The 26,986-nt window shown below is 37.7% G+C and overlaps 2 protein-coding genes across 3 annotated transcripts in view; one reads left to right on the top strand and one right to left on the bottom strand.

Annotated features, from left to right (window-relative positions):
• The window catches only part of LOC113046130 (solute carrier family 22 member 23), a 31,009-nt gene extending 23,437 nt beyond the window's left edge, over positions 1-7,572 (bottom strand). Inside the window, exon 1 of the mRNA XM_026207018.1 lies at positions 6,630-7,572. Within this exon, the coding sequence (XP_026062803.1) occupies positions 6,630-7,046 (417 nt within the window). The 5' untranslated portion in view covers positions 7,047-7,572. The remainder of the gene's footprint in view (positions 1-6,629) is intronic.
• Positions 7,573-16,766: 9,194 nt separating this feature from the next.
• Positions 16,767-26,986, top strand: part of dspa (desmoplakin a) — a 28,266-nt gene continuing 18,046 nt past the window's right edge. For both annotated transcript variants that reach the window (XM_026207015.1, XM_026207014.1), the window contains exons 1-11: positions 16,767-17,112; positions 17,700-17,790; positions 17,920-18,041; positions 19,190-19,358; positions 24,032-24,157; positions 24,361-24,420; positions 24,508-24,675; positions 24,946-25,050; positions 25,389-25,484; positions 26,589-26,714; positions 26,889-26,986. The exon at positions 26,889-26,986 is cut by the window's right edge and continues 55 nt beyond it. In XM_026207015.1, coding sequence (XP_026062800.1) covers positions 16,892-17,112; positions 17,700-17,790; positions 17,920-18,041; positions 19,190-19,358; positions 24,032-24,157; positions 24,361-24,420; positions 24,508-24,675; positions 24,946-25,050; positions 25,389-25,484; positions 26,589-26,714; positions 26,889-26,986 — 1,382 coding nt within the window. In that variant the 5' untranslated portion in view covers positions 16,767-16,891. The remainder of the gene's footprint in view (positions 17,113-17,699; positions 17,791-17,919; positions 18,042-19,189; positions 19,359-24,031; positions 24,158-24,360; positions 24,421-24,507; positions 24,676-24,945; positions 25,051-25,388; positions 25,485-26,588; positions 26,715-26,888) is intronic.

Raw genomic sequence — 26,986 nt, 5'->3', positions numbered from 1 at the left:
GAAGCGATGAAACAGACCAATCAGCTCTGTCTTTAAAACAGTGGTGTGATCATGCTGGGCTGATGTTGGCCTTGGAAGAGCGATGAAGGACGCACATGATATAACAGGAACTGGTGGAGATGTGCAGAGGACACTCTGTGAGCTAACTGCTAACTCACGACAAACTTCTTCCTTTTCATTCTTTGTTTGTGGGTAAAAGAAGCTTGAAATACCTGAGCAGAGGTTTACTGTTAGCAAACATCCCAACGCTAGCCAAGCTGCTGAAGCTGTGTTTGGAAGAATATTTACAGTAAATATGTGCTGCACGCTTCCCTCTCAAAACACAACAAACACACAATAAAGATGATGGTGGTGAGAAAAGAGCAGTTCAGAAAGCATCTGATCATATGGATATCTCTATATGTTTAAGTCCAGTCATGTCACAATCATTTATATGATGCTTAAAACAAAACAGAGCGCTTCAAAACAGCTTACTCCAGTTTATATATAAATATATATATTTTATAACTATGAATAAAGTTTGATGACAAAGGTTTTACTCCGAGAAGGTCAGAGAAAGACAATAACATGTAAAATGTTAAATAAAACATGTTTTAACATAAGATGAGTCATTGTATTGCTAACATGTTTTTAACATGATTTATAACGTTGCTAGCATGTTTCTAACATTGCTAGCATATTTTAACATGTTGCTAACATGCTGTTCTAATTATTATAAGACGTTGCTACAGTGATTAAACACATGGCTGCCATGTTTAAATATGTTTTATCATGTTCTGACATGATTTAACACACTGCTAACATATTTTGACGTTACAACCATGTTTTAACACCGTGGCAGCGTGAATTAGCATGTTGATAACATCTTTCTACTATGTAACTTAATTTGCTAGCTTGTTAGCTTGCTAGCTTAACTACAAATACCATGGTTACACTATGTTTTGTATAACAAAAACATGGTTAATTTGTGGTTACCATGATTTAACTACACTAACCATGTTTTTTTTTGTTTGGTTCATTTTAATCGGGGTGGGTTTTGTTTTGATTAAAGATGACATAGACATACAAAAAAAAAAAAGTAGAACATTTTTTTATTTCATGGTGACTTTAATGTCATCAGTTTAGACTTCAGTAATCAGTTCCTTGTGTCACAATCTGTGAGTATGGGAGAGTTACGGAAAACTGTTTTAAATAGCATCTGCTATGCCACCCAGAATAGCCTCGCAAACACTTAGTAATACTCTGACAATCAATGCATGTTCTTTAGCAGATTATCTTTAATAATCCAACAATGCATTGAACATATTCTCTTGAGTTTAAATAACCTCACATTACACAAACAGTAATAAACAGAAGACTTGCATGGAATACATTGATGCTCATGCTTTAAAATCACCTCTGAGATATAACCTAACTTTAAAAAATGGTTTTCTTGCAATGATGGCTTAGTGGTTTGCATGTAAACCAGTAAAATGGGATTGCAATAAACTGATTTTTGGTAGTTTTCAGCAAAAATGGTATGTGTGTAAACATGCTCACGGTACACAACTGCACACAGAAGTTGTCAAAGTTCTGACAATCATGGCGTGATATTTGCACTGTTACTTGATCATGATGTCTTCAGAAAACATTTGCTGTTTTATTTAAAGACAAAGATCAGTGAGGCACTTGGACAGTTGCGCTGCATGTGGGATTGGGAATGTGTGCCCTTGTTATGCATAACTCTGTCTTCAACAGAGCAAGATAAAGAGCAATGAGAGAGAGACAGAGAGAGAGGGAGAGAGAGAGAGAGAGAGAGAGAGAGAGAGAGAGAGAGAGAGAGAGAGAGAGAGAGAGAGAGAGAGAGAGAGAGAGAGAGAGAGAGAGAGAGAGAGAGAGAGAGAGAGAGAGAGAGAGAGACTGTGTGAAGAGTTGAAAGGTGAATTGTATTTTCTGGTGAAACAAGAATCAGTGTTAAAAAGGGCCCATTGTCTTTTGAGTGCAACGATGTGTTACTACGCCACAGTACAGATCTCACAGTACAATAGTGCAATGAGAAACCATACATTGCATTTAGTGAGAGGAATTACTGTAAATGCGCAAACAATTCTTTGAATTCATTGATTTGATCGTTGAATCTGTTCATAGAGTTGCATTGGATTACAGTCAGTTAAAAAAAAAAACACGTAAAATCTAACGAATCAAGAAATCATTAACAAATTAAGCAATTATTTAAATAGCTATCATTTCTATATGAGAGTATCATGAGGGAAGTGTGTATTGCTCTCCTTCCATGTATTACTAAATAAAGCAGTGGTATTTTCATATGGGGTTTTCCAATTTATGAGTAAAATAATACCTACTGTATACTTTGAAGTTTTGTCGTACAATTTGAGCTGCACACATCCATCCAAAAACATGAATTTTGAAGCAGTTATATATATATATTGTAAAATATAATCTGTCAAACATTTCTTTTAAGGTAAGTTGATTCCAGCTCATAAGTCTTAATGGAAATCTATGAATAAGCACATCTAGTTTCCATCTAGAAGATCAAGTCACGCCAGCTGATACAGAAACAGTGAGTTGACCTGAAGAACAGCTGGATAAATACACTGTGTGTGGGTGGATGCAGAAAACTGAAGCTCACATATCCATCTGCATCACTAGCTCAAACAAACAAAAAACCCACTCGATCTGGGTCACGTTACAGTGGTGATGTAGCATAGACAGCCGCTTTACTGCATTACAGTCTGCAATTAATGTGTTTTTAAAAAAACATCACTATGATAACGAACAAAATGCAAAGAAAGGTTCCAGCTTCGCAGGTAGTTCTGCAGAACCAGCAGCGTTCTCAAAGATGCAACTCAACAAATAAACACATTCATAAATCATGAATATATAGTTCTACACGCCACATTTATAATCATACATTTTAATTACAAATCTATTTCCGATCAAGCATATTGATTGACAGGTTCTCAATTTCTCCATATTTGACTAAATTGCTTGGTATAATTGGCAAGATTTAGTTTTTTAATCAGAAATAGCTTTGTGCATAAAAGATTATTACTGGCCACAGTTTGGAAAGATTCCTTGTAAATCCCAGATGCTTCAAAAGGACAGATTATGTGGAAATAAAAATGTGTGCATGCATCTTAAAACATCTTGAGGACCAGGACCATCCTCCGACTGAAGGTTTCTAGCAGAGGTCCTGAACACCTTGAATCTAAATGTTAAGGTTAGGCCTCAAGTTTCCTTTGCTGACTTACGTTTGAAATCTATTACGCTCTAGAAGTAATCTAATCAAACATACGAAATTAGATTTTGGCAACATTGACAGCATCTTTGCTCCTATTATCCAAACAACTCATTTAATTCCATATAATATACTCGATTGCACAATCATTTATGTGCCTGTGAGTTATGGATGTCCCTTCAGGTACAGTAGATCAGCAGCACCTACTGTATTTTTATCCTACACTGATAATGACAGACGGTGAAAATGGCTGCTAGCAAGATGAATCAGCTTCATTAAAAAGGTGTAGCAGTTACTTTCATTAAGATGATTGGTACACGAGACCAATTTCATTCTATTCACTCTTTTGTTGTTGAGTCAAAACCCTTCAGGCCTGATCCTGACCTTGTCATCAGAATGCAACACAAGAGCCAAATGTGCACGTGTCTCCAACTCTGTGCCTCCCGGTGATGATATCCTCCTATTCATCTGACCTCATCTTATTAAAATAAAAAGCCTGTGGGGTCTCCAATGCAATTAGAATAGTCCTCAAAATCTGAAAGGGATCTCCCGAAGGAAAACAGCTTTCTGAGGTTGTCTGAGGAGATCAGAGAAGAAGAACTGGGATTACTTTTCAGGGACTTTTCCGACTCGATCAGAGGGACTCTCTTTTTCACAGGATTCAAATCAAGGATTTCTTTGCTTGCTTGTTTTGGGTCATTATCATGCCTTACAGTTGCCATCAGCTTCTGTTCTCCTAGTGTGTCATTTGAAACTGTGACCAAACAAGTCTAGATCAGTCTCATGTGCAAGGTGCAAATCGTCCCAGAAGCCCCGCTTCTCTTCAGGGACGTGCCAGGATCGACTGTGAGGTCGACTGAGAGTTTAATGTGGTGCATTTAATTATGGTGCAAATGCAGACGAGTTGCTGAGTTTGTTGATAGCCTGCTGTACTTCAGTCAGCATGGTAAAACCCCTCTAGAGTTATTTTATTACTAATCTATGTCATTGACCTATAATGAGACAGCAGTTTGAGGATAGAATCACTATGGGGTTTGGGTAATTTGCAAAACCTATCAAATTATTATTATATATATATATTTTTAATGACAATACCATAAATGTGTACTAACATCTAAGACAGGTATATGATCAGCGTATGACAACAAGCTGTCAAAAAACAAACAAAAGCACACCTCAAAGCCAACATAACTGAACAAATATTGATCGTTCCGCTTTCTGAGGAGCTCAAAACTGCACAAGGAAATAACCGACGCGATCACCTCATAATTTATGCTAAAATATGGTGCCAGCACAGCAGATACAGTCAGTAAAGTCAACAAAAAAACACCAAAAGCCATCACACATTAATCTTCCCCCAGATGCTCTCCATGAAATACATGAGAAACGCGAAAGAGCAAAAGCAGGAGAAATACTAGGACGATGACGAGGTTAATAACGAATCCGTACACGAGTTGCAGCATGCAGCTTTTTATTAATGAGATGTCTGCAAACAGTTCACTTTCCTGAAGATCACACTGACTGGAGAAAACATGTCTCTGTGTTCAAGAGAAGAAGCTTTAGCGGCCCGACCGGGGAACGTGTGTGGAGCAATGCATGTCTTCACCAGAAACTAAGGCTCAAATACATTGCTTGAGCAGATGTTGGGTCATTTCAGGACTTTCCAGAAGCCCAGTGTTTCCTGCCTGAAACAAACTCTTCATCTGCTGAACACTACGACACTGTCTGAGGAAGACGAGGACACTGAACAGACGAAAACTAGCAAATCAAATACATCAATAAAAACTGTTCAATATTCAATGCTGTCGCCTAAATTCACCTACAATGTTTTTGAGTGTTTTTTTTTTTTGTTATTATTATTTAAACATATTATACAGCTTTATTAGCTCCAAATTATTGGCTTATTTTACACCACCGATCCAAAGTTTGATGTCAAAAAGAATAATAATAAAAAAAATACATTATTTAACAAGGATGCATTAAATTGATTAACAGTGACACTATAGTATATATATTAAATTATATATTAAAATTGTAAAAATAAATGCTGTTCTCACAACATCGACACTGTTACTAAACTGCATTAAAACAAAATTAAATTGACTTGAAACGTATGAACTTTGCTGCCTTTTGCAGAATTGTTTCACAGCTTCCACAAAAATATGAAACAGCACAACTTTGATTAGACTCAGAAATGTTTCTCGAGCAGCAAATCAGCATCTTAGAATGATTTCTGAAGATCGTGTGACACTGAAGACTGAAGTAATGATGCTGAAAATTCAAATGTTTTTTTTTAATGCAGCAACCATAAATGACACCTCCGAATTGATTATATAGACAACAGTTTCAATAAGTAAATAGAAATCGACTGCTGGAAATGCATGCCAACACAGTAACAGGATTTCCTTTCAGAGAGAACAGCAAAGCCATGGGTAAATTGATGCTTTCGTACAAGTTTGCTGATTCACTCTCATGGCAGGCTCTGCGCACTGCTTACAGTTTTGTGGGACTTTTTATGAACGTTTTATGCAAATATGGAATAAAGTAGCACTTAATCTGCCTCTCTGCTTGTACACGTCATAACACGAGCATCTAGACAGAGAAAACACCACTTACAGCACATTTGATGAAGACTTATTAATAGGGAATCCAGATTAGCAGGGAAGGACATAATGTGACACTAATATGATAAACTCAAAAGGCCTGCGGTGGCGTTCTCTTATCTCTGTAGGCTGCTCAGAATTACTGTGTAACCCTCAGAGCCTGTTGACCCATATTCACTATTGCATAACGCACCGACAGGCTAATGGAGGCCAAAGGGCAGGACGCAGATGGTTAAAAGGGTGCTGGTGTTTTTTTAAGAGCGGTTATGTCATCTGGTCAGCATGAGGGAACCCGGTGACATGACACCCCGTGATGGCTGGCACCTTGTCAGCCGTTGATGCAGAGGACTCATATTCATCTCAGTCAGCAATGCCATTCTTTCTACAGAGTCGGTCTTTCGCTGTAATGCAGGCCTCTAGATGCTTTGTAAACAAACTCACCTTTCCACATGCATTCATGCGGGTGCTGATGGAGATAGCAAAAAATGTGTGAAATGCAACTGCGTGCTTGTCTACAACACAAGTCCATTACGAGTATGAACAATGGTTTTATTATTGTAAAAGTGTGGCAGCATGTTTTTTTTTTTTTGGTGCATTTATTGCCATCACATAGTTCCATAGTTAAGCTATGGTTAGTTTAGCAAGACTATTGTTAATCTGTGGGTTTAGTAGCCATGTTTTTTGGTTTGATTTGTAGTGAAGCAGTTAGGGGAGCTTGAAACTGCCTGGCAGCCCGATGCTCAAGTTTATCCCCGAAAAACTGAGGGGGAACACACACACACACTTACCTTGGTGACAACATTCTGTTCTAGTCCGATTTGCAGTTCGCATCCCGACTGTGTGCAGATGCACTGTGATGACGCATTAGCGGAGCTGCTCGCGTTATTGACGGTGAAATTGAATATCGCCGGTGTAACACCGGGAGAAGGACCGCTGCTATTCCGCTGCACTTGCGCACAAGTATCCGGCACAGCCAGGAGAAAATAGTCAGAAAATTGGCTGAAGCCAATGAAAATGGCCGGGATCCATGTTAAAACGATCAGCTGTTTCTGAAATCTCCCGAAGCCGCCCACGCTCGGCAAAACACCGCCGTCGATCTGCGAGAGTAAATCGGGCGATTTATTGGTTTCGGGGGTAACGAAGCCGTTCTCCGGTGGATGAGGCTCGATGTCCAGCTGAGACACGGCCATCACCGTCTCGCACATACCGCAGCCCGGTTCACGAATGCGTCAGAACCGCACACAATCCCCGTTCACACTGGATGCACAATCACTAAGAGAGCTCAGGGAGTGGTTTGCGTGTCTTCACCCGAGCCGAAGGCGTCACGATCCGTCGCTCGAGATCAATCGATACACAAGAGTCACCGGCTCGTCCCGACCGCTCCACTATCCAAACACGCGTCTGATCGCTTAACAACTGCTGGGTTCAAGGAAAGCGCTGCTGATCCGAGCCCATTCCCTCCGTTCACAGCCACAGGTAACACACCTGTCCCAGCCACGCGTCCCCGTCGCGCGTGACATTACACTCAGACGCGCGTCATAATCCAGTCTCTCCGTCTCGCGCTGATATCTCGTTATTTCAGTTGGCACGCGCTCTATACGCGCTCCCGTGATCATATGGACCGATTAAACCGACACGAGGGCGGAACTCGTCCTTTAACACACTCGTTGATTGGATCACACTGGTTTCAGTCACATCTAGTGCTCGACTTCAGCACCTCAGCAGCTTCTGTTCAGCACTAATTCAGCTACAGGCAATCCACAGCCTAGATTTGAAAGTTTAAATAGTTATGCTCTTTAATAAGCGTTTAATCAAATCATTTAGTAATGTGAGGATTGGAGACCTGATTAAGTTTTTTTGCAGTTAACTGCTGCCATCTATCGCCTCAAACTGGCAAAAAGATGATTTAAATGACAATTTTAGCACAGGGGTCAAAGTAGACACCTCTGAAGCAGCTCATCAAGGTCTTACGAGGCCTGCGTCCCAGTGTGCACACTATCCGTCATAAACCATGTGTGATAGTTAGTCATTTTCAACACTATTTAGGGCAGACAGGGTGGATAGTATGCATATTGGGATGCAGGGTATCTATAGGATTGCTATGCTTTAGACTATTAAACGAATAACTTCTGAGCTTTATATAGGTTTACTCTCAGAGAAAAATGTACAAAAGCTGTCACTGGGGCAGCATGACCTTTCAAAAGCTAATATGCACTGTACACTGTACTAAAATGCATCCTTGAGGGGAAAATAAGGTACAAAAGAGAGTGCATGCACTGCTGGTCGTGTTTGAGGATGCAATGATATGATTTAATATATGATTCTATGCAATGATATGATTTAATACATGATTCTATACAGACAGTGTGGGGAGTAGTTACATGTAGCAGAACTACAGAATTCAATTACAAAATAAATGCATTTGTAATCAATTACAATTTTTAATTGTAACTTATGAAAATGTTTACAATTAAAAATCTGACCTCTGAATTCTTTTTATTTTATTTCACACACACTTACATACAGATTTGTATGATTAGACTGCTCTACAATACGAGACACCATTGTTTTGTTGACAGTCTAACTGTTTTATTACAAATTTGGATTATTTAAGATAAACTGTTTTTAACAAGGCATTGTTAGATGCCGGTGTTTTCTGACTCATCCATGCAAATATTGGATTTCAAGAACATTATCATAGCTATTACTTGTTATGGCTTTAAAACTTGCATTCAACCTTAGAATGATCTCAAAGTCAGATTTTTTTTTTTTTTTTTTTTTTTTTTTTTTTTTTTTGGTGGCTGTGCTTTAAAATTAGATTATAATAATCTTAATTCAAGTGATGAAGGATTTTAGTGTTGAGTTCTACTGTAAGGTTAACCCTTCCTGGTTCAGTTGAAAACATTAGAAATCTAGAAAAGCTGTACAAAATAATCAAATGTAGTTAAGTAATTGAAATATTTACACTGCTGATTACATTTTAAACAGGGTAACTTGTAATCTTTAACCTATTACATTTCCAAAGTAACCTTCCCAACACTGGATATAATCAGTAGAAGCAAAGACTTGTCTAATAGTCGTGGACAAGCATTATTTGAGTAAGCCTGCCATCTAGTGGTGACCAATAGTGTTACAATAGTGACCAATAGTGACCAATAGTGTTACAGTTGTTACAGAATTGTCTTCATTGTAATTTTGTAACCTGTGGATTTGAAGGCAGAGGTTGTAGAGCTGAACTCCTTTTATCTCGAGAGTAAAACACACGTTAAAGGTTTGTTTGGAGAACATGTTCTTACTTCATTCATCTTTAGTTTGCTCAGTTCATAGCTGGACTGCTTCTTTATTCACTGATTGAAAGACACATGACATGAAAACAAAAGCAGCAATACTGTATTAAATGCTTAGCCAGGAACTCTAAAGATGAAAGAATATCCTTTCAGATAAAGAGAAAGTGAAAAGGAAATATGTCAAATTAGGAAGAGTAAATATTTGTTTGCTGGTTTGTTCATTTTAGTTTTAGATTAAGTTTTCTTAAATGTTTTACTCTGCCATTATCATTGGTCATCTTTATGTCTGTAACCATGGCATCACGCTTTGATTTGATCATGTTTACGCTGAATGTGTGAATGTTCACCTGTTAGGACAGAGAAAGAGATCACACCCTTGTATTAAAGTCCTCGACCTTTGACCCCAGTCATGAGTCATAGACTCAGTCATGTGATACAAGGCAGACACTGCGCTGCTTTACCGACTTATTTTACTGTTTTAGTTGTATTTAATGATCTTTTTTAAAAAAAAGACAAATACTGTAGAGAAAGCAGCTGCTGCTGTCATACAGGGAGGTTCTTACAAATGCAAATAATAATAATAATAATTACATAGAAAATAAAAATAAAATAAATAAAGAAATAAAAAAGAGAAATAAATAGATAAAACAATCTCAGTAATTATAAAAAAATTGCAAAATTAAAACAAAATTTTGATTTAGAAATCCAAATCAGTTAAAGCTTGTTTAATGCTGTGGTTTTGTCAAATTTGTCATATGCAGAACTTTTTAAAATTACAATAATTCTCCTCTCTCTATCTCTCTATCTCTCTCGCTCTCTCCCTCTCTCTCTCTCTCCGTCCCCCCCCACCCCCCACCCCAATTTTTCACTTGTTTCTTAATTGTTCGAGACTCCAACTGCTGTTTCATCTATTGGAAGATTACTGTCAGTCTTTGGGGGAAGTTTTTACGCCTGTATGTTTTATCTATTGTCCCAAGTACAAAAGGAGCAACAAGACAGTTCACGGTTTTAACAAATTTTTTGTTTGGCCAGGCAAAAATGGCAATTTGGGTATCGCGCAAAAGGAAATTACTTAGCACAGGATCAACTGATGTTATCTCTATTTTTAGGGGATTACTGAAATCTCGTATCAATATTGAGTATGCCTATTACAAGCTTGTTGATGCTTTAGAAACGTTCAGTCTCAAATGGTGCATAAATCAGTGTGTCTGTGAAACTGACCCTGATGGCTGTTTACAAACTAATGGTTAAAGTGATGGGTGTTTTTATTTTTTAAACCTTTTCTTAAGAGGTGTGCATATTTTTTAAATCCTTTTGTTTTTGTTTTCCTTTTTTGTTTTCTTTTTTTCCTAATCTAATCCCTCTTTTTTAACTGCTGGTTTCTGATGTTTGTGATGATTTGATGTTTTGTCTAATACTGTTGATAAATAAAGAGATTATAAAGTCAAGCCCCCCCCTCCATCTCTCTCTCTCTCTCTCTCCATCTCTCTCTCTCTCTCTCTCTCTCTCATAATAGCTGCTTGGTAAAACAGTGAACACAATAAAACCAACTTGGCATTAAGACAATGCTGTCAAAACAGATTTCACACACAGATCTTTGTTCTCTTGTTAGGTGTTAATTGCAAATGATTAATTACAGTATCTGTTGACCCTTACCGTATCACAAACTGCTTTGTGTGTGATAACATAAACACAGATAACATGAACACAAAATTGTAAAAAAATAACTACATTTTTGCTGAAAAGACAGCAATATAATGTACTATATACGTCAGGTTCCCTTTGAGACCACTTATCACAAAGGTCATTTATTCAGTGTTAGAAAGTAGTAAAAAGTCTCAGGCTTTTGTGTTGATTATATCTATTTAATTGTTTCCTCTTCAGTTGTGGAATCTTTCCAGACAGTGGTATAAAAGTTATTTAAGGCTAATACAACTATGATTTATAACCCCTCTAGTCTTTAATGTTTATATAAACTGACAGTATAACAGCAATCACTGGAAGGGTTTTGTGATTGCGTAAGAGTGAACATGGGTTAGTCTTTGGTGGCTGATGAAATCATTAGGTGTGTGTCATCTGTTGTAGGATCTGATGAGTTTGCATCTGGTGTGTGAATGTGTGAGGTTTGATGACTCTAATGACAGACCAAACCACTGAATGTGATTATATGTGAAAGCAGACAGAGGTCACTATCACTTGCAAGGAAAACGATACATCCTTCTCTATATTCCATGATACTTTTCTAGTGAAATAAATCATTAAATCAAACCGAAACCCAGCTGAAAATGTCTGTGTTCTCTTGCCAGGAAGTAAGGACAAGTTGGACAATTAGCTGCTAAGGGTGTGTCAGAATAAAGTGTGAGTAATGTGTTGTCATGAAAAAGGCTTACGCATACAGTAGACTGCAAACACAACAGAGCAGGTGTTTGAGCAGACACACCTGACTCGTACAGAAGCAGTGGGAAAGAAAGAGAGAGGTGTTGGTCTGACCCATCCTTAGCAATACTTGGAAGTTATGCTCTGTAGAGCACTTACTGTATAAATATATGACTGGACAACATGCATGTAATGTTGATTCAGGTCCAAAATTAAGGGCGATATTCTTAAACGTGCCATCTATAACATGCTTATTACTTAATATTAGCGAAATGTGTGGTTGAGGTTAGTAAAATGACTGAATTATGTTAACCCTTGCCATTAAGCTAGGCCTTAGAGGAATAGTTTACCCAAAAATATTAACCGTCATCATTTACTCATTTGTTCCAAACCTGTATGAGCTTCTTTTTCTTCTTCCCCTGAGCACAAAATAAGATGTTGTGAAGAATTTTGGTTACCAAACAGTTGCCATTGACCTCCATTGGACGTTTTCCATACTGTGGAGGTCAAAGGGTTTCTTTAACTGTTTGGTGACTGACATTCTTTAAAATATCTTCTTTTGTGTTCAGCGGAAGAAAGGCACTCATGCAGGTTAGGAACAAGTGGAGGGTGAGTAAATGATGACAGAATGTTCATTTTTATGTGAACTATCTCTTTAAGGGGCGGGTACACTACACTTTTGTTCCCTTAGGCTCATCTGATGTGTCAAATGCCTGGCCTTGACTGTAGACAGGAGTAGACGGCTCCCGTCGGGGAGGAGTGAGATAAGTGTCATGTGCACATGAAGACAGAAAACACAAGCTCATGTGAAATTCATTGCATTACAAAGTTCAGATTTGATCAACTCTGCACTGTGAATTCACATCACGTCGAGATGGATGACAAAAAGAAGATAAATGTCACTTCACAACATTTAAAAAAAGATATAATTTTAAGCTCCAAGTGTCACGTCTTGCTTTTTTTTAGGCAGGAATTATCGGGATGAGTGAGCAGAGAATACTGGGAGAATGGCTTGGTGACCTCTTTGCTAGGTTTGTAGATTTATTGTTTAATTGCACTGTTTATTGTTCCAGAGTGAAAGTTCCTGACGAGACAGAGTCCTGTGTTGTCAGGGAATCAAGCCAGCCTTACAATAGTGGTTTTGTGTCTAACAGCATTGAACTCTAAATCACTCGCCTCTGGGGTCACACAGCAAGTGGGGGATGCCGGTTATGAGGTGGTTTGACTGGAGAATTTACCCTTTCAACTTCCTGAAAACATGAGAGGAAGGAAGCGGAGTTGGCGGCAACAATCAAAGAGAGGAAGGAGACCAGACCAGAAGTGAACCTAAAATTCAATGGTTTGGCAAAGCATAGGTTTGAGCAGATGATTATAGCTCAAAATGAGTTGATACTGGATAAAAAACACCTCCCCTTAATGCCAATATCTCATGAAATGATGGGATTTACCACTCAGAATGGTATTACCATTTACCACCCACCAGTTTACACCAATCGCTACATCGACCAGGACTCATGGCAGCCCATAAGAAGTGTGCAGTTGAGCGAATGGAAGTAAAGTCTCTGGGCTTCAGTTTGGGTCATGGGTAGGTGACCTTCCACTATACCTCTCGGGACAACCCTTCATGTTTTATTCCAACCATGTCCCACTCAAGTGGCTCCACCGCATAGAGGACGCCATTGTGCGGATCACCCATTGATATCTAGTTTCACAGCCATTTATGTTTGAGATTGTCCAAAGGCTGGGAGCTGGGAGTGTGGTCTTGTGAGGTCCGTGAGGTTAAGTAGGAGTTGGGAGACGTAATCTCAGCCCCTGCTTGCTTTTTCCTATAACTCGGTTTGTGTTACCATTTGGTTAAGCGATGATTACATTTTGCATAGTCAAGTGATGAGTCCAATGGCAGTGACATCTTTCACAGATTGTGCTGGGACATTTTGCATTGAGAGAAAGGACTTATATTCTTTATAAAAGAGCCTTGATCATGAACTGTCAATGAATGTTGAACTGGAACTGAGAAGGCCCTTGTAGCCTGGAGCACACAGATGAAGGTACTTTAGTTCTGAAGAAACAGTTCTGAAATCAGTTCACTGTGGTGTTTTTATCTGAAGACTTCCATTTTTGGATTTTAAGAAACATCCTGAAGTAAAAATGTTCTATTAGCATTGTTTGAAAAAAGTGATTTCTGCATGGTCTTCCAGACAGGTACTTGTAAATGAAGTGTTGAGAGACATTATCAACAAGTTTGCCATTTTTATTTCCTCTCATTCTCTCCAGGTACACATTCAGGTGGCTTGTCTTTAATGGCCTTGATAGGTTTAAGTCCCATTCTGGTTACCACCAACCATACCTTTCACTCTTACTTCAGAGGCTGAATTTGGGTGGTTCTTTCCCAAAGACTGTGCTCCACCCTGTCTTCAAGCCAGCTCCAATAATGGTAAGTCACGCAGATCAGTCTACTTGGTGAGGGCCAACACCTGGGCATCTTGGGTCGCATCTGACAAGCCCTTTCTTGGTTCGAAGCACCTGGGAGATGTCCGGCAGGCCTGCTGTTTGTTTGTAAGTTGGTCTAGACAGCCACACACTGTAAAACTGACATGCCATCAAGGGTGAGGAAGCAATATGAATTAATGACAAATAACAAACCAACCAAGAGGACCTTCTTTCCTTCCTTCATTACCTTCTTTCCAGTTAACTAGTCTAACATCAGTAAAAGTAAAAAAAAAAAAATACTAAACGAAAATTCAGGATCTAAACCAGGGGTAGGTAAGTGCACTTTACTATTATATCATTATCAACAAAACACTTTCCTCAAACCCTCAACATTTAACAAGTTTCTTTCTGGCCAACCATCACTCAAGTTAGCAACATATTCAATTAGGACCTTTGAGAGAGAGAAAGAGAGAGAGAGAGAGAGAGATCACATTCAGTGTAGTGTAAGGACTGTCAGCAGTAGCTCCTCGAAGAAAGAAAAGAAAAGAAAAGGAATTATTTTTTATTCTTTTAATATTATATTCAGTAACTTCAGTAACTGACAGTATTGTCAAAGTACAATAAAATGCTGGATGTGAGGTCTGGGCAATTTTCTTTTCTTGTTTTGTCATGCTTTTTAAATGTTAACTGTATGTGAACGGCGTCAGTCTCTTAGTCGTTACATTTAAAACTTAGGCAAGTCTGTTCATGCTTAGGCTCTTTCAAGAAGTGCAACAATTAACTATACTGGAAGAAATTAGCTCAGAAAATGATTAAGGGCTTGACCGGTGTGTCTCTAGGTGTGTGTCGCTCTTGTTAAACAAGATTAAGAGAAACACTGTGTTCCCAGTCAGAGAGAGCAATCAAGTATGCACACAATGACATTCTCTGAGCTTGTTATGGGCGAAAGCTTTTTAGGATTTTAAAACTGAAATACAATCTGAAAATTGAAAAAAATTACACATAACTCATTTAAAAAATAAAAGTATTTATATAGCACTTTTCCAAAGTGGTTTACAGAAAACATCTCAGTTACCTATAATAATACAAACAGTAAAAACAACATAAGAAAATAAAATAGAGCTAAACCATATCTCAATTTGCCCTCTGTCTTATCTTTATTTGGTGTTAGATAGTACACTGACACATTTATGCTGTCTATGCTTTGGGGATCTGACATAGCATTTGGACCCTGTACAACCAAAATATATGTTATATTGATTACCTGCATGAGCTAACTGAAATACATACTGTGTAGGTGAAATAATAATGGGCCCAGCATTAAGCCTTGGGGGACACCATAATGTCACTTGACGCCTGGAGGTGTGTACACAATGCCACATATTTGTATGTCCTAAATCAGAGGAATACAACACAGATAACATTCTTAGCTATTTAGCATCATTGTAACAGCTTTTAGTTTTCTGCTAATGATTGATAGGTTATAAGTAAAATTATTAGGGCTAAAACTTGAGAGAGGTTGGATTGATTGAACCTAAGTTTCAACTGTAAACTTTAATTTTTTGTGAGTTAAGTATAAAAACTAAATTGTTTGTTTTATGGTCTTGCTGTTTTGCAAAAGTTCATGGGTAGAAAGTTAAAGAAAATAATATATTGCATGTTGACACACAGTATTGCATACATACAATGTTACAGTGAACTATAATTCAATGATTATAGTTTTAAATGCTGAGATGTGATAAAAAAAATTACATGACTCAATTTCAATTGATCAGATTCATCATCTATTCCTAACTTTACCACACCAAATAGTAAATTTTATATTATGCATTGTACTTTTCACTTGTCAAACAGGCTAATGGGCAATTACAATCTTTTGTACGATCACAATACTACACTTTTTTTTTCTAAGTTAACCTGTCAAGAACCTCCCTGTAATCACAGAGGACTGTAAAGGGTGTGTGAGGGTGGGTGAGATGGGTGTATCACTGTACTGTGGACAACACACACACACACACACACACACATGGGGGAAAGTCCTCCGCAGACTGAGTCTGTGTGTATCTGAATCTGACAAGTTGTGATTTATGCATCTTCTGATTCCCTGCAATCACTTGTTATTTACTGATACAGTTCTACTTTGCACAGATGTGATATGCACATGTTTAACATTTCACTGATTGTTATGATATGGGAGATACTGTTCGGTGTCTTTGTGCCTAGATAGATAGATAGTCAGATAGATAGGTAAATGCCTTATGAAACAATTAATAAAAAGTAAATATATAATAAATTAATTTTAAAAAATGTAAAAAGAAAAAAATCATTGGACATCTACAGCTCTTGATAGGATGCATGTGCAGCTTGCTGGTTGAGGTTCAAGTATTGAAAAAAAAAGTTGGGAAAAAATTAAGAAAAAAGGTCACGTGTCATTTTTATGTAACTTTATAAAAAGTTATTAAATTAATTGAAAATAAGTTAATAAATGGACTGCATTTTAAATCTTTTACTGTTGAAAGTAACAAAAAATGTGTCATATTTAGTCTTGAAACTAACCAAATAATTAATAGTAGTAGTTCTCAGGTTAAATCTACAGGGCATCTTCAGCATTCAATAGAATGTGCAGCTTGTGGTTCAAGTAGTGAAAAAATAATAATTATTGTTTTAGGCAGATACAAATTCTTACCCGATCGTATGAAAGAATTCCGTGGGAAAGTGAGGATGACTGGTCTCGCGCCTCCTGAGCCGCACCTCATGGGAATTCTCTCAGTATTGATAATGCGCAGGTGTGGTCTAACTGCAAAACCGGAACTATCCAGAGCGCAGCGGTCAGTATCTGCGCACGCACCGCCGCGCAAAGACGCGCAGCAAGAGCAGAGCAGAGCACTCGCGTTACTTTCCTTGCGCTTTCTTTAGTTGAGACGGTCACAGAAGTGGTGCTGCAGTCTTCCACAGAGATGAGTTTGTCCGGATCTCAGACCAGACTCCACACGATCGGCCGAAGATCCAACTCCCGGCCCGATCTGACCTCCGTGGGCTACAGTTTACCGCGGAATGACGGCGCACCGTACGTGACGAGTGGAAATGGATACCATTCTGAGTTCAATGATGGCTATGCGCAGACCATTACACACACATTCTCCAGAAACTCACAAGGAGGAGGAGGAGGAGGACAGAGGTAAGTTTCCATTAATACATTATCAAGTGCTTTATTGTTATTTATTAACAAAGTCTGCAATTAAAAAGTAGAGTTATAGCATTGATTAACTCTATACTCTACTGTATTTCAGCAATTGTTAAATGCGATTTGTATTATATTTATTTTGGTGAAATTTAGTGAAACATCCGAAATAAATTTGACTTAAATAAAAGAGCTCCATTAAGTCATAAAAGACTTGGATATGCCATACATGACCATCGTGCATATGGATTTTGCATTCATTGTTCATTATTGATATGTTGTCGCATCTCAAACAGTGCTTTCATGAAAATGTTGTGCATGTGTACTTTGCATGTGCATGCATTAAAATGATTGTAATTCAAAAAATTTAACCTGGCTTGTTTGTTTTTAACCACAACATGTAAAATGCTATTAAAATCGCTATTGAAATGCTAGATATCTTCGTCTTTTAAATAAATGTTTTGTTAAATACAAAACATTAAACATTGGTTTGCTTTAATATGCCTTAAACGATTAGTGATATAATGCATGATCTGTGAAATTTTTTACAATTCAGTATTTATTGATTTATTAATTTTTTTTAGCATGTCGTCTATATCTGTTCAAAAACGAGCTCAGATGCTTTACCAAGACTGCATGGGCTGCCTGAACCGAGCACAGACCATCCTAGATAATGTAAGTGTCATTTTCACATGCTTTGAAAAAGTTTTATGCATGCACCACACACACAGACACACACACACACAGTGATTTGAGGTTTTACTGCTTTCCTGATTCTAATGTTATTTTCCTGTTTTCCTGCAGATGGGACCAGCAGCTGAAGTGGATAAAAACATGAATGCTGCAGCGGCTCTGATGGAGCAGATGAATAAGTATGTCGTGGACTTACACAATGCCGGTCAGCCCAATGAAATGATCATCCGAAGGTACCTGCAGCGTGTGTTTTCACATACATGAATGAAACCTGATAGTATGCACTCACATAATGCACTCTTTAGCATACAGCCCAGCCCACTGTGAGCAAAGTGTCGGTCACCAGGAATATACTGTGAAACTTGATCAGCAGGAATGAGTGTTTCTTCAACTGTGGACATTTTTGGCATTGTGGAGATTTATAAAATCAACTTATGTGTAATTACACATTTGTAAAAGTAAAGTTGTGATTGAGAACATTCAAAACATATTAATTTTAAATGTTATATCAAATAACACTACAGTTAGTATTATAAATTAATATGTTACATGTGCTTTAGTATGTTTAAAATAAGTGTGCTTCAAAGCACAGCAAACAATTAAATAAATTACTTAAAATGTACTTTAAAATAAAACACAGTTTAAAAAATGTTTTAAAAGTGTGATTTTTAATCAGGGTAATTAAAGTTAACTAAATGACTAAAAGAATTACTAAAATACACATTGATTTTCACTGATTAAAATAGAAAATAAATATGCAATAAAAAATCTCCCATTTCCAGTGCAACATTTATTATTTCTTATTCCTTTAGTTTAATTGGATATACTGTAATTGAAATACAAATGAATAAAAACTATGTAGACAATTTTAGAGAAAACTAATTACAAAAACACACCGAAATGACTTTAACTGAACTTCTAAAAAAATCAAAAAATAAAACAAATTCAGAATATTTATAAAATCTATTATAGTATCTCAGTGATACTAAAATAACACTGCAGTAAATATACTTTCAAGTGCAAGTAAATTATTACTGCTAATTTAATGTTTATTAAGTGCCCTTCTTTTTAACAAGGGAAAGCTAATTTCATAGCTAATATTTTCACATTTATGCACAAAAAAAAAACTTGATTGATTTTTTTTCTTGACAATACAGTGCATGTCTCATAATGCATTTCAAGCATTCTAGCCTCTGACATTATTGTACCTTTGATAATCAAGTATACAAAGTATACACAAATCGCAACTGTGATTTCTATCTCAGCTATTCGCAATGATAACAAACAGTTGAAATGTCTCGAGTTTTAATACAATCATTAAAAAAAATAAAGAGGATTGTAGATTCAAAGCAAAGCGTCTAATCCTGGATCTGTCTGGCAGTCTGGACGAATGTCACGCCTTCCACTCAGACATTCGTAACTCCATCACGGGCACCACTATCAGGAGGACCGCTGGCGGAGGCAATCGAGTCATCGGGTCAGAGGTCATCGCGTGGGAGGACCCTAGCAAGAGCTTCCAGGAGGCAGTCGGCTGGATCAACCAGAAGAAGGTCAGTCTCTGCGCCACAGTTTAAAACCTGCTTGTCTCTCGCACGGCAGTCTGCTCAAAGCGTTATAAATGAATATTAAAGCCCTCAATGCATAATTATGCGTGCAAAAAAGGACACAAAGAAGCTCACACAGAAGTCCCTTTCAAACCGTTCTGTTGGTCAGTGCACCCTGACCTCGTCTATATTTGCGTGATACACTTCCAGCACAAATTGTGAAATCTTCCTCTGTGTTCGACCTTGGCTCAAACTGTAGAGCTTTTGTTGGAGCTTCTCTTCACATGGACTACTGGAGCAGATCTGTCTCCGGGGTCAAAACTGTGATTTGTCGCCCTGCTGAGGATTTGTGCAGGGTTTACAGACCGTGCAGACCACGATTACAGCACCTCACTGGAATTCACTCTCACACCTCAGCCTCCTCCGGTTCAGTCCGGGAAGCATTCAGGCTTATCTCACACTCAGATTCACTGACAGCTGACGAGAGAGGAGTGTATCAGCCTCCATGTGTCGGCAGTAACTTGTTGTTTCTTGTGATGGAGTTGTGTGGCGTCCACACCTACAGCTGGAGACACACCCGGCGTTTCTGTGACACACCCATGACAAGCAAATGAGTGGCTTTCTGTCTTAGAAGTCGTAAATCGGAGCTGAAAGTCATCAGTCATAAAGCTGTGGCATCATCTGTTGCATGCATCGCAAAACATCGTCATTTCAATCTAAAAATCCATTTAATTAAGATATATTTACTTGAGATGCAAAAGTAAAATGAAGACTTAAAAAACAAATATCTGTCAGCGGGGTATGACAATTAGTTTTAATGAACTTTAATTACTTTGCTTGGCAGATATGTGGTGTTGTTTTAATCATAATTAAAATTCCACCGGAAACAAGACTTCTCAAGTAAACATGTCTTGATTTACGACTCTTTGGACGTCTGCACTGGAAAACAAGACAGAAATACTCAGAAATAACGTGAACACTTTAGAATAGGGAACACTTATTCACTATTAACCTCAATAAACTCCTCTAATTTGCTGGTTATTTTTCAAATAAGTTCAAGTTTATTTATAAAGAGCTTTTTACGATACAAATCATTGCAAAGCAACTTTACAGAAAATTAAGTTTCTACAATATTTAGTAGTAGCTTATCAGTGGTGACTGTCAGTTTATGTGCATATGATAGGAATTTTAGGAATGTAGAATAATGCATGAATATGTGCTTATTTACTACTAATAAATGCCTAATAATCTAGTAATATGCATGCTAATAAGCAACTAGTTAAGAGACCGTTTTTGGTAACACTTTAACACAAGGACCAGTTCTCACTACTAACTAGATACTTGTTCGCACGCATATAATTGTCTGTTTATTAGTATTTATAAAGCACATATTCTGCATGACCATATTCTACTTCCTACCCAATACCGAAACTTAGCAATTACCATACTAGCTATTAATAAGCAACAAATTATCGAGGCAAAATGGTACTTAAAGGGTTGGTCCGCCCAAAAATGAAAATTATGTCATTAATAACTCACCCTTATGCTGTTCCAAACATGTAAGACCTCTTTTTATCTTCAGAACACAGTTTAAGATATTTTAGATTTAGTCCGAGAGCTCTCAGTCCCTCCATTGAAGCTGTGTGTACGGTCTACTGTCCATGTCCAGAAAGATAAGAAAAACATCATCAAAGTAGTCCATGTGACATCAGAGGGTCAGATAGAATATTCTGAAGCATCGAAAATACTTTTTGGTCCAAAAATAGCAAAAACTATGACTTTATTCAGCTTTGTCTTCTCTTCCGTGTCTGTGTGAGAGAGAGTTCAAATCAAAGCAGCTGGACATCCGGTTCCAGTTCACCAAATCGAACTGAATCGTTTTAAACGGTTCACATCTCTAATACGCATTAATCCACAAATGACTTAAGCTGTTAACTTTTTTAATGTGGCCGTTACTCCCTCTGAGTTCAAACAAACCAATATCCCGGAGTAATTCATTTACTCAAACAGTGACTGACTGAACTGATGTGAAGAGAGAACTGAAGATGAACACCGAGCCGAGCCAGATAACGAACAATAGACTGACTCGTTCACGAGTGAAGAACCGGTTGCATCGGTGTTCGGATCACCAGTAGTTCTTTCGGACAGTTCGATTCAATAAACCGGTTGAAGAAAACGGTTCACCGGTTCTTTTGCGCTCAACGTAATGGCGTCATTTGCGATGATTGCCCTTGATTCAAGCCTTCGGTTTCCCCGCGCTCATAACATTAGCACAGAATCAGTTCAGAATCAATCACCAAAAGAATCAGTTCAGTTCAGGCGCTCTGTGTGTCGGTCTGCTTCACGCTGAATCACACATGCGCAGTATCATCAGCTCCTCGGTTCACGAATCGGACGCGTCTGACAGAAACGGTCCTTGACTCGTGAACGAGTCAATGTTTTGTTCGTTATCTGGCTCTCGGTGATCATCTTCAGTTCTCTCTTCACAGCAGTTCAGTCAGTGTACTGTTTGAGTAAATGAATTACTCCGGGATAATGGTTTGTTTGAACTCAGGGGGAGTGTCAGCCACAGAGATGCGAACCGTTTAAAACGATTCAGTTCGATTTGGTGAACTGAATGATTCGTTCGCGAAGCGGAAATCCAGACTGCTTTGATTTGAACTCTCTCTCACACAGACACGGAAGAGAAGACAATGCTGAATAAAGTTGTAGTTTTTGCTATTTTTAGACCAAAAAGTATTTTCGATGCTTCAACATATTCTATCGGACCCTCTGATGTCACATGGACTACTTTGATGATGTTTTTCTTACCTTTCTGGACATTGACAGTATACCGTACACACAGCTTCAATGGAGGGACTGAGAGCTCTCGGACTAAATCTAAAATATCTTAAACTGTGTTCCGAAGATAAAAGGAGGTCTTACATGTTTGGAACATCATAAGAGTGAGTTATTAATAACATAATTTTCATTTTTGGGTGAACTAACTCTTTAATGGTTTGTTAATAGAGAGAATTGGAGCTTAAAATAAAGTGTGAACATTTTTCTTTTTTGCTTAAAAAATGACTTTCATCAAACTTGCAGAAACCCTGAATAACTCGATTGCACTGACTGTCTGAAGTTGAATCAATGAATACTTTCTGCAGCTTTCATCGCTCCGCCGCTCCCTTTAGCTGGACAAACAGATAGTTCCTCCTCACATTCACTCAGGGCTGTGTTATCAGGCCCAGCTAGGCTCTTTGCTTGTTTATTTGTTTTATTTCTTGGTAACCAATCATACACTGCATACAGATAATGTATCCTTATCATCTACTTGACACACACACACACACACACACACACCTGCAGAGTTCAGCACAGGTTTCACAGAGCATGCATTGTTTCGGCCGAGCAGGAAGGAGGGCCGGAAAAACAGGGAGTGTCTGGAGCAAAACAAACCAAAACAAAGCAGTGAGAGCGACTGGGGTGTGACGGGTTCTTATCTGCACTGAGCGCTCTCAGGACGAATACTTCACATAACTCAACAGTCACCAAAACAACAGTGTGGCCCTCCTGCAGACCCTGATCCGGATTCCCAAACATTATATAAGAAGCCACGAAACTGATCTGAGATCAGAGTGAAAGAGGCGCTTCAGTCCACAGCTGATGGGGATGATTAAACACTGCCACCTAGAGGCTACATCTACATGCTTTCAGACACAAGTGAAGAACAGCACATTGTGATTAAACCGTGAGCTTGAACGTGTGGCATTTCTGCACCAAATGGACATACAGAAGAAAAGGCTTCCCAAAACAAGCATCGCACATTGTCTTGTTTATATAATCGTGAATTACTGGGCTGTTGTGCAACTCTTTTCTTTTCTTTTTTTATCCTTTCTCTATTTTTGCTACATAAGTCCAGATTTGTCTATATATGTGTTGTCTTTTATTGATATATATTCGGGAGCACAGGAATGCACGGGGAAACCCATGGAAATGGAAATGCTTAACGCGCAAAGAAAGACAATAACCGACAATGAGCTGAGGAAAAGGAAGGCGATATATACACATGAAAATATAAAACTATTAGCAGATGCAGGTGAATGACTCTCCAACTAGGAAAATGAGTGAACAACAGGAAGAAACACAGGAAGTGGATATTACAGCAACAGAACCTAATGTTATCTATCGCTGCGTCCCTTTTAGTGAAGGAAAACTGGATCTTTTTGAGATTTGACACACGCTAACAGATCATAATAAGTCGGTTTCACACATTTGCCCTGTTTGTAGTTTTTAAACACTTTTTATAAGATGATAAAATGCCCATCATCTCAACACACCGTACTATGATTTGGGACACTGACTCAAATTTTTCACTTAATATCTAAGACTGATAATATGCAAATGAGAGAGTTGAGAAAGTGTTGGGTTGAAGATTTATGAGGTCTAATAAAGTGGACATTTCTGTGGCGTAGCAATGTTTTATAATTATATTATGCTGTCAGACCCACTGAAACAGGTTAGTTTCACATATCACACGCTGATAGTTAACTGAAAGTTAATTTAACTAACTCTTAATACTTTTATTTGCTGTTTTGGCAGTGTTTGACCATATGTCACTTAAAATGAGGCGACTCTGCAGACGACAGTAAATCAGTTGTGTTTGTAGACACGTGTCTGAAAGGGTTCGTGTGTTGCAGAGACTCATTGAGACCGCATCCTTCGGCGATGATACGGAGACCATCAGCCAACAAATCCTCAATCACAACAAGTTCCACAGTTCAATCCAGAGAAGCCCGGAAGTGGACCGAGCGCGGGATGAACTGGTATGTTGTGTGCACCAATGCAAACACAGACTGTGTGACTGAAGAATGTTAGAGAAAGAGAACCGACAATGCATTTTAAATTGCACTTCATCTCCTTGATCCAGAGGTGAAATCTGAATGTTGATGACATTCAGATAACTGCTTTATAATATTTGTCATGGTATGAATGATAAACATGCACTGACAGAGTCTTTCTGCTTCAGATGCAGAGCAGAGAAAAGGCCGGACTCCACGCTCTGGACCAAGAATGGGACAGTTTACAGGTCAGCTGGATCAGACTTCATTGCATGTGATTCAGTTCAGTGTTTGTGCTTCTCTCGATCTGATCCTCTCTTCTTTCTTACGTGTAGAAAATGTCCCGTGCACGAGCGTCTCAGCTGCGAGACCTGCAGAACATCATCGAGGAGATCTCCCGAGCCATCATGTGGGTCAACGACCGAGAGGAAGAGGAGCTGGTGTTCGACTGGGGCGATAAAAACATTGACAACTACATCCCACAAAAACAAGAGAGCTACTCAGTGAGGAGAAAATATTATACAGCAATGCAAAGATCATAAATGCATATAGTAGTCACAATTCCAGCTTTTACAGTACATGCATGTTTCAGTGATATAATGTCATCTGGGCCTACCGAACTGAGAACCTTTCAAAGTGTTCGTTAAAAACTACTGCAAAAACTCACATTCAGTGAAATTAAGACAATGAAAAAATAGCCACACTACACCAGTTATTTCCTGTCATGTAAATGCTTGATGATTTCAGCTTATAGAATACATGCTTCGTTCCAGAAACTGATGAGTGATCTGGAAGAGAAAGAGAAAGAGCTGAATAAACTGAAGGCAAAGGTGGACATCATCCTGAAGAACCAGCACCCAGCATCTGACAAGATAGAGGTGAGGAAACATCTTCACGATCAACTCAGAGCGATGACAAAATCGGTGACACAACCTGTCTCATTCATGCCAACACCTCAAAGAAGCGTGCTAATACGACTTTAAACGTATCATTTTTGTCTGGCATACACTAAAATGTATAAACATGATATTTTGTATGATATAGATTTTATTTTCTTTTTATACAATGGTTTATAATATGGTATGTGGAATTCTGCACATCACTTTCATAGCTAGCTGAGTTTTTTGCATTATGGCAAGCCGTTTTAATATTTAATCTCATCAAACATCAAATTCACTGCAAATAAGCATTTTCTCTGTGTTTCTTTGTTTTTCAGGCTTATATGGACACACTACAGACCCAGTGGAGCTGGTTACTACAGATCACCAAGTGCATCCATATTCATCTGAAGGAGAACGCTGCTTACAGCCAAGTAAGACTTTGTCCTTTGGGGTATATAAATAAATAAATTTTAGTGTGCTGTCCAACAATTCATTGCAATTATTCGCATCCAAAATAAAAGTTTTTGTTTACATAGTATATGTGTGTGTGGTGTGTTATTATATAAATACACACACATGCATGCATATATTGTAGAAAAAATATGTTTATATATGTTTATATATATATATATGTGTGTGTGTGTGTGTGTGTGTGTGTTTCAGTTTATTTTATTTAAAGTATTTAGTAATTTTGTTGTGTTTTTGTCATTTTTTAAATATCTAAATATTCATTTTATTTCAAATAACATACATTACATATAATTAGTGCTGTCAAATGATTAATTGTTTTTATTGTATATGTGTGTGTGGTGTGTATATTTATTATGTATATATATAAATACAAAATATTTCCATGTATTTCCATGTCTATTTTTATATTCATACAATTTACATTATAAATAAATATATTTTATATATAAACATAACATATTTTTCTGAAATATATACATGCATGTGTGTGTATTTATATATACATAATAAATATAATCAGTAATAACACATATATTATCTAAACAAATACATTTATTTTGGATGCAATTCATCGCGATTAATCGTTTGATTATAATATTAATATATAAATATATTATATTAATTTAGTTTCAGTTCAGTTATTTTAGTACATCAATGTTGCATGCAACTTTTTAATTATATTTCAAGTAATTAACATTTTTATGTAAAATAAAAATGTCTTTTAAAAAGACAAGAAATTATTTATTTAATTTTTTAAAAGTATAGTTAATAATGCTGCCTAAAATTCGACTTATTCTTCACATAAAATCTTTTGCCTTCTGAGGGCATGGGTTATCTAGTGCATAAGGTGTATGGGTTACTTTAATAATAATACTTTAATAATACATTACATAGTGATTTTTGTGTCTGAAAAAGCCCCAATCCACATTATTGTAATTGCATGGAAAAGAGCAACCAATACTTTCTTCAAAATTTCTCTTTTTGTGATCTATGGAAAAAAACTAATGAAAACAAGTCCTGCAAAGGATGAAATAAGTTTTATATTTGTTATTATTCTTTTGTAGTTCTTCAAGGAGGCCAATGAGACATACACCAGACTGCAGAAAGACCAGGATCGCATCCGTACCAAGTTCACCTGTGACAGGAACACACCTCTGGAGAATCTGACAGAAATGCTCAAAAACCTGGAGGTGAGACAGCCACATCTGATCAGATGATCCCAAAATCAAACACCTGTAGAGTTAAATCTACAAAGATATAACACATTACGTAACTACAACCCAATCACTGCATGCACAGAACATGTTCCCATCAGTGTGTAAGTAAATGTGCCTGTGTGTGTGTGTGTGTGTGTGTGTGTGCAGAAAGAGAAAGAGAGGATCACAGAGAGTAAGAGGCAGGTTCAGACGCTGGTCAGTAAGTCCAAGAGCATCGTGTGTCTGAAGCCTCGTAACCCAGAGGA

The sequence above is a fragment of the Carassius auratus genome, chromosome 27 (genome assembly GCF_003368295.1).
Source record: "Carassius auratus strain Wakin chromosome 27, ASM336829v1, whole genome shotgun sequence".
NCBI classification, from domain to species: Eukaryota; Metazoa; Chordata; class Actinopteri; order Cypriniformes; family Cyprinidae; genus Carassius; species Carassius auratus.
Note: the sequence above shows the minus strand (reverse complement) of the source record. Positions and strands in the feature narration are given on the sequence as shown.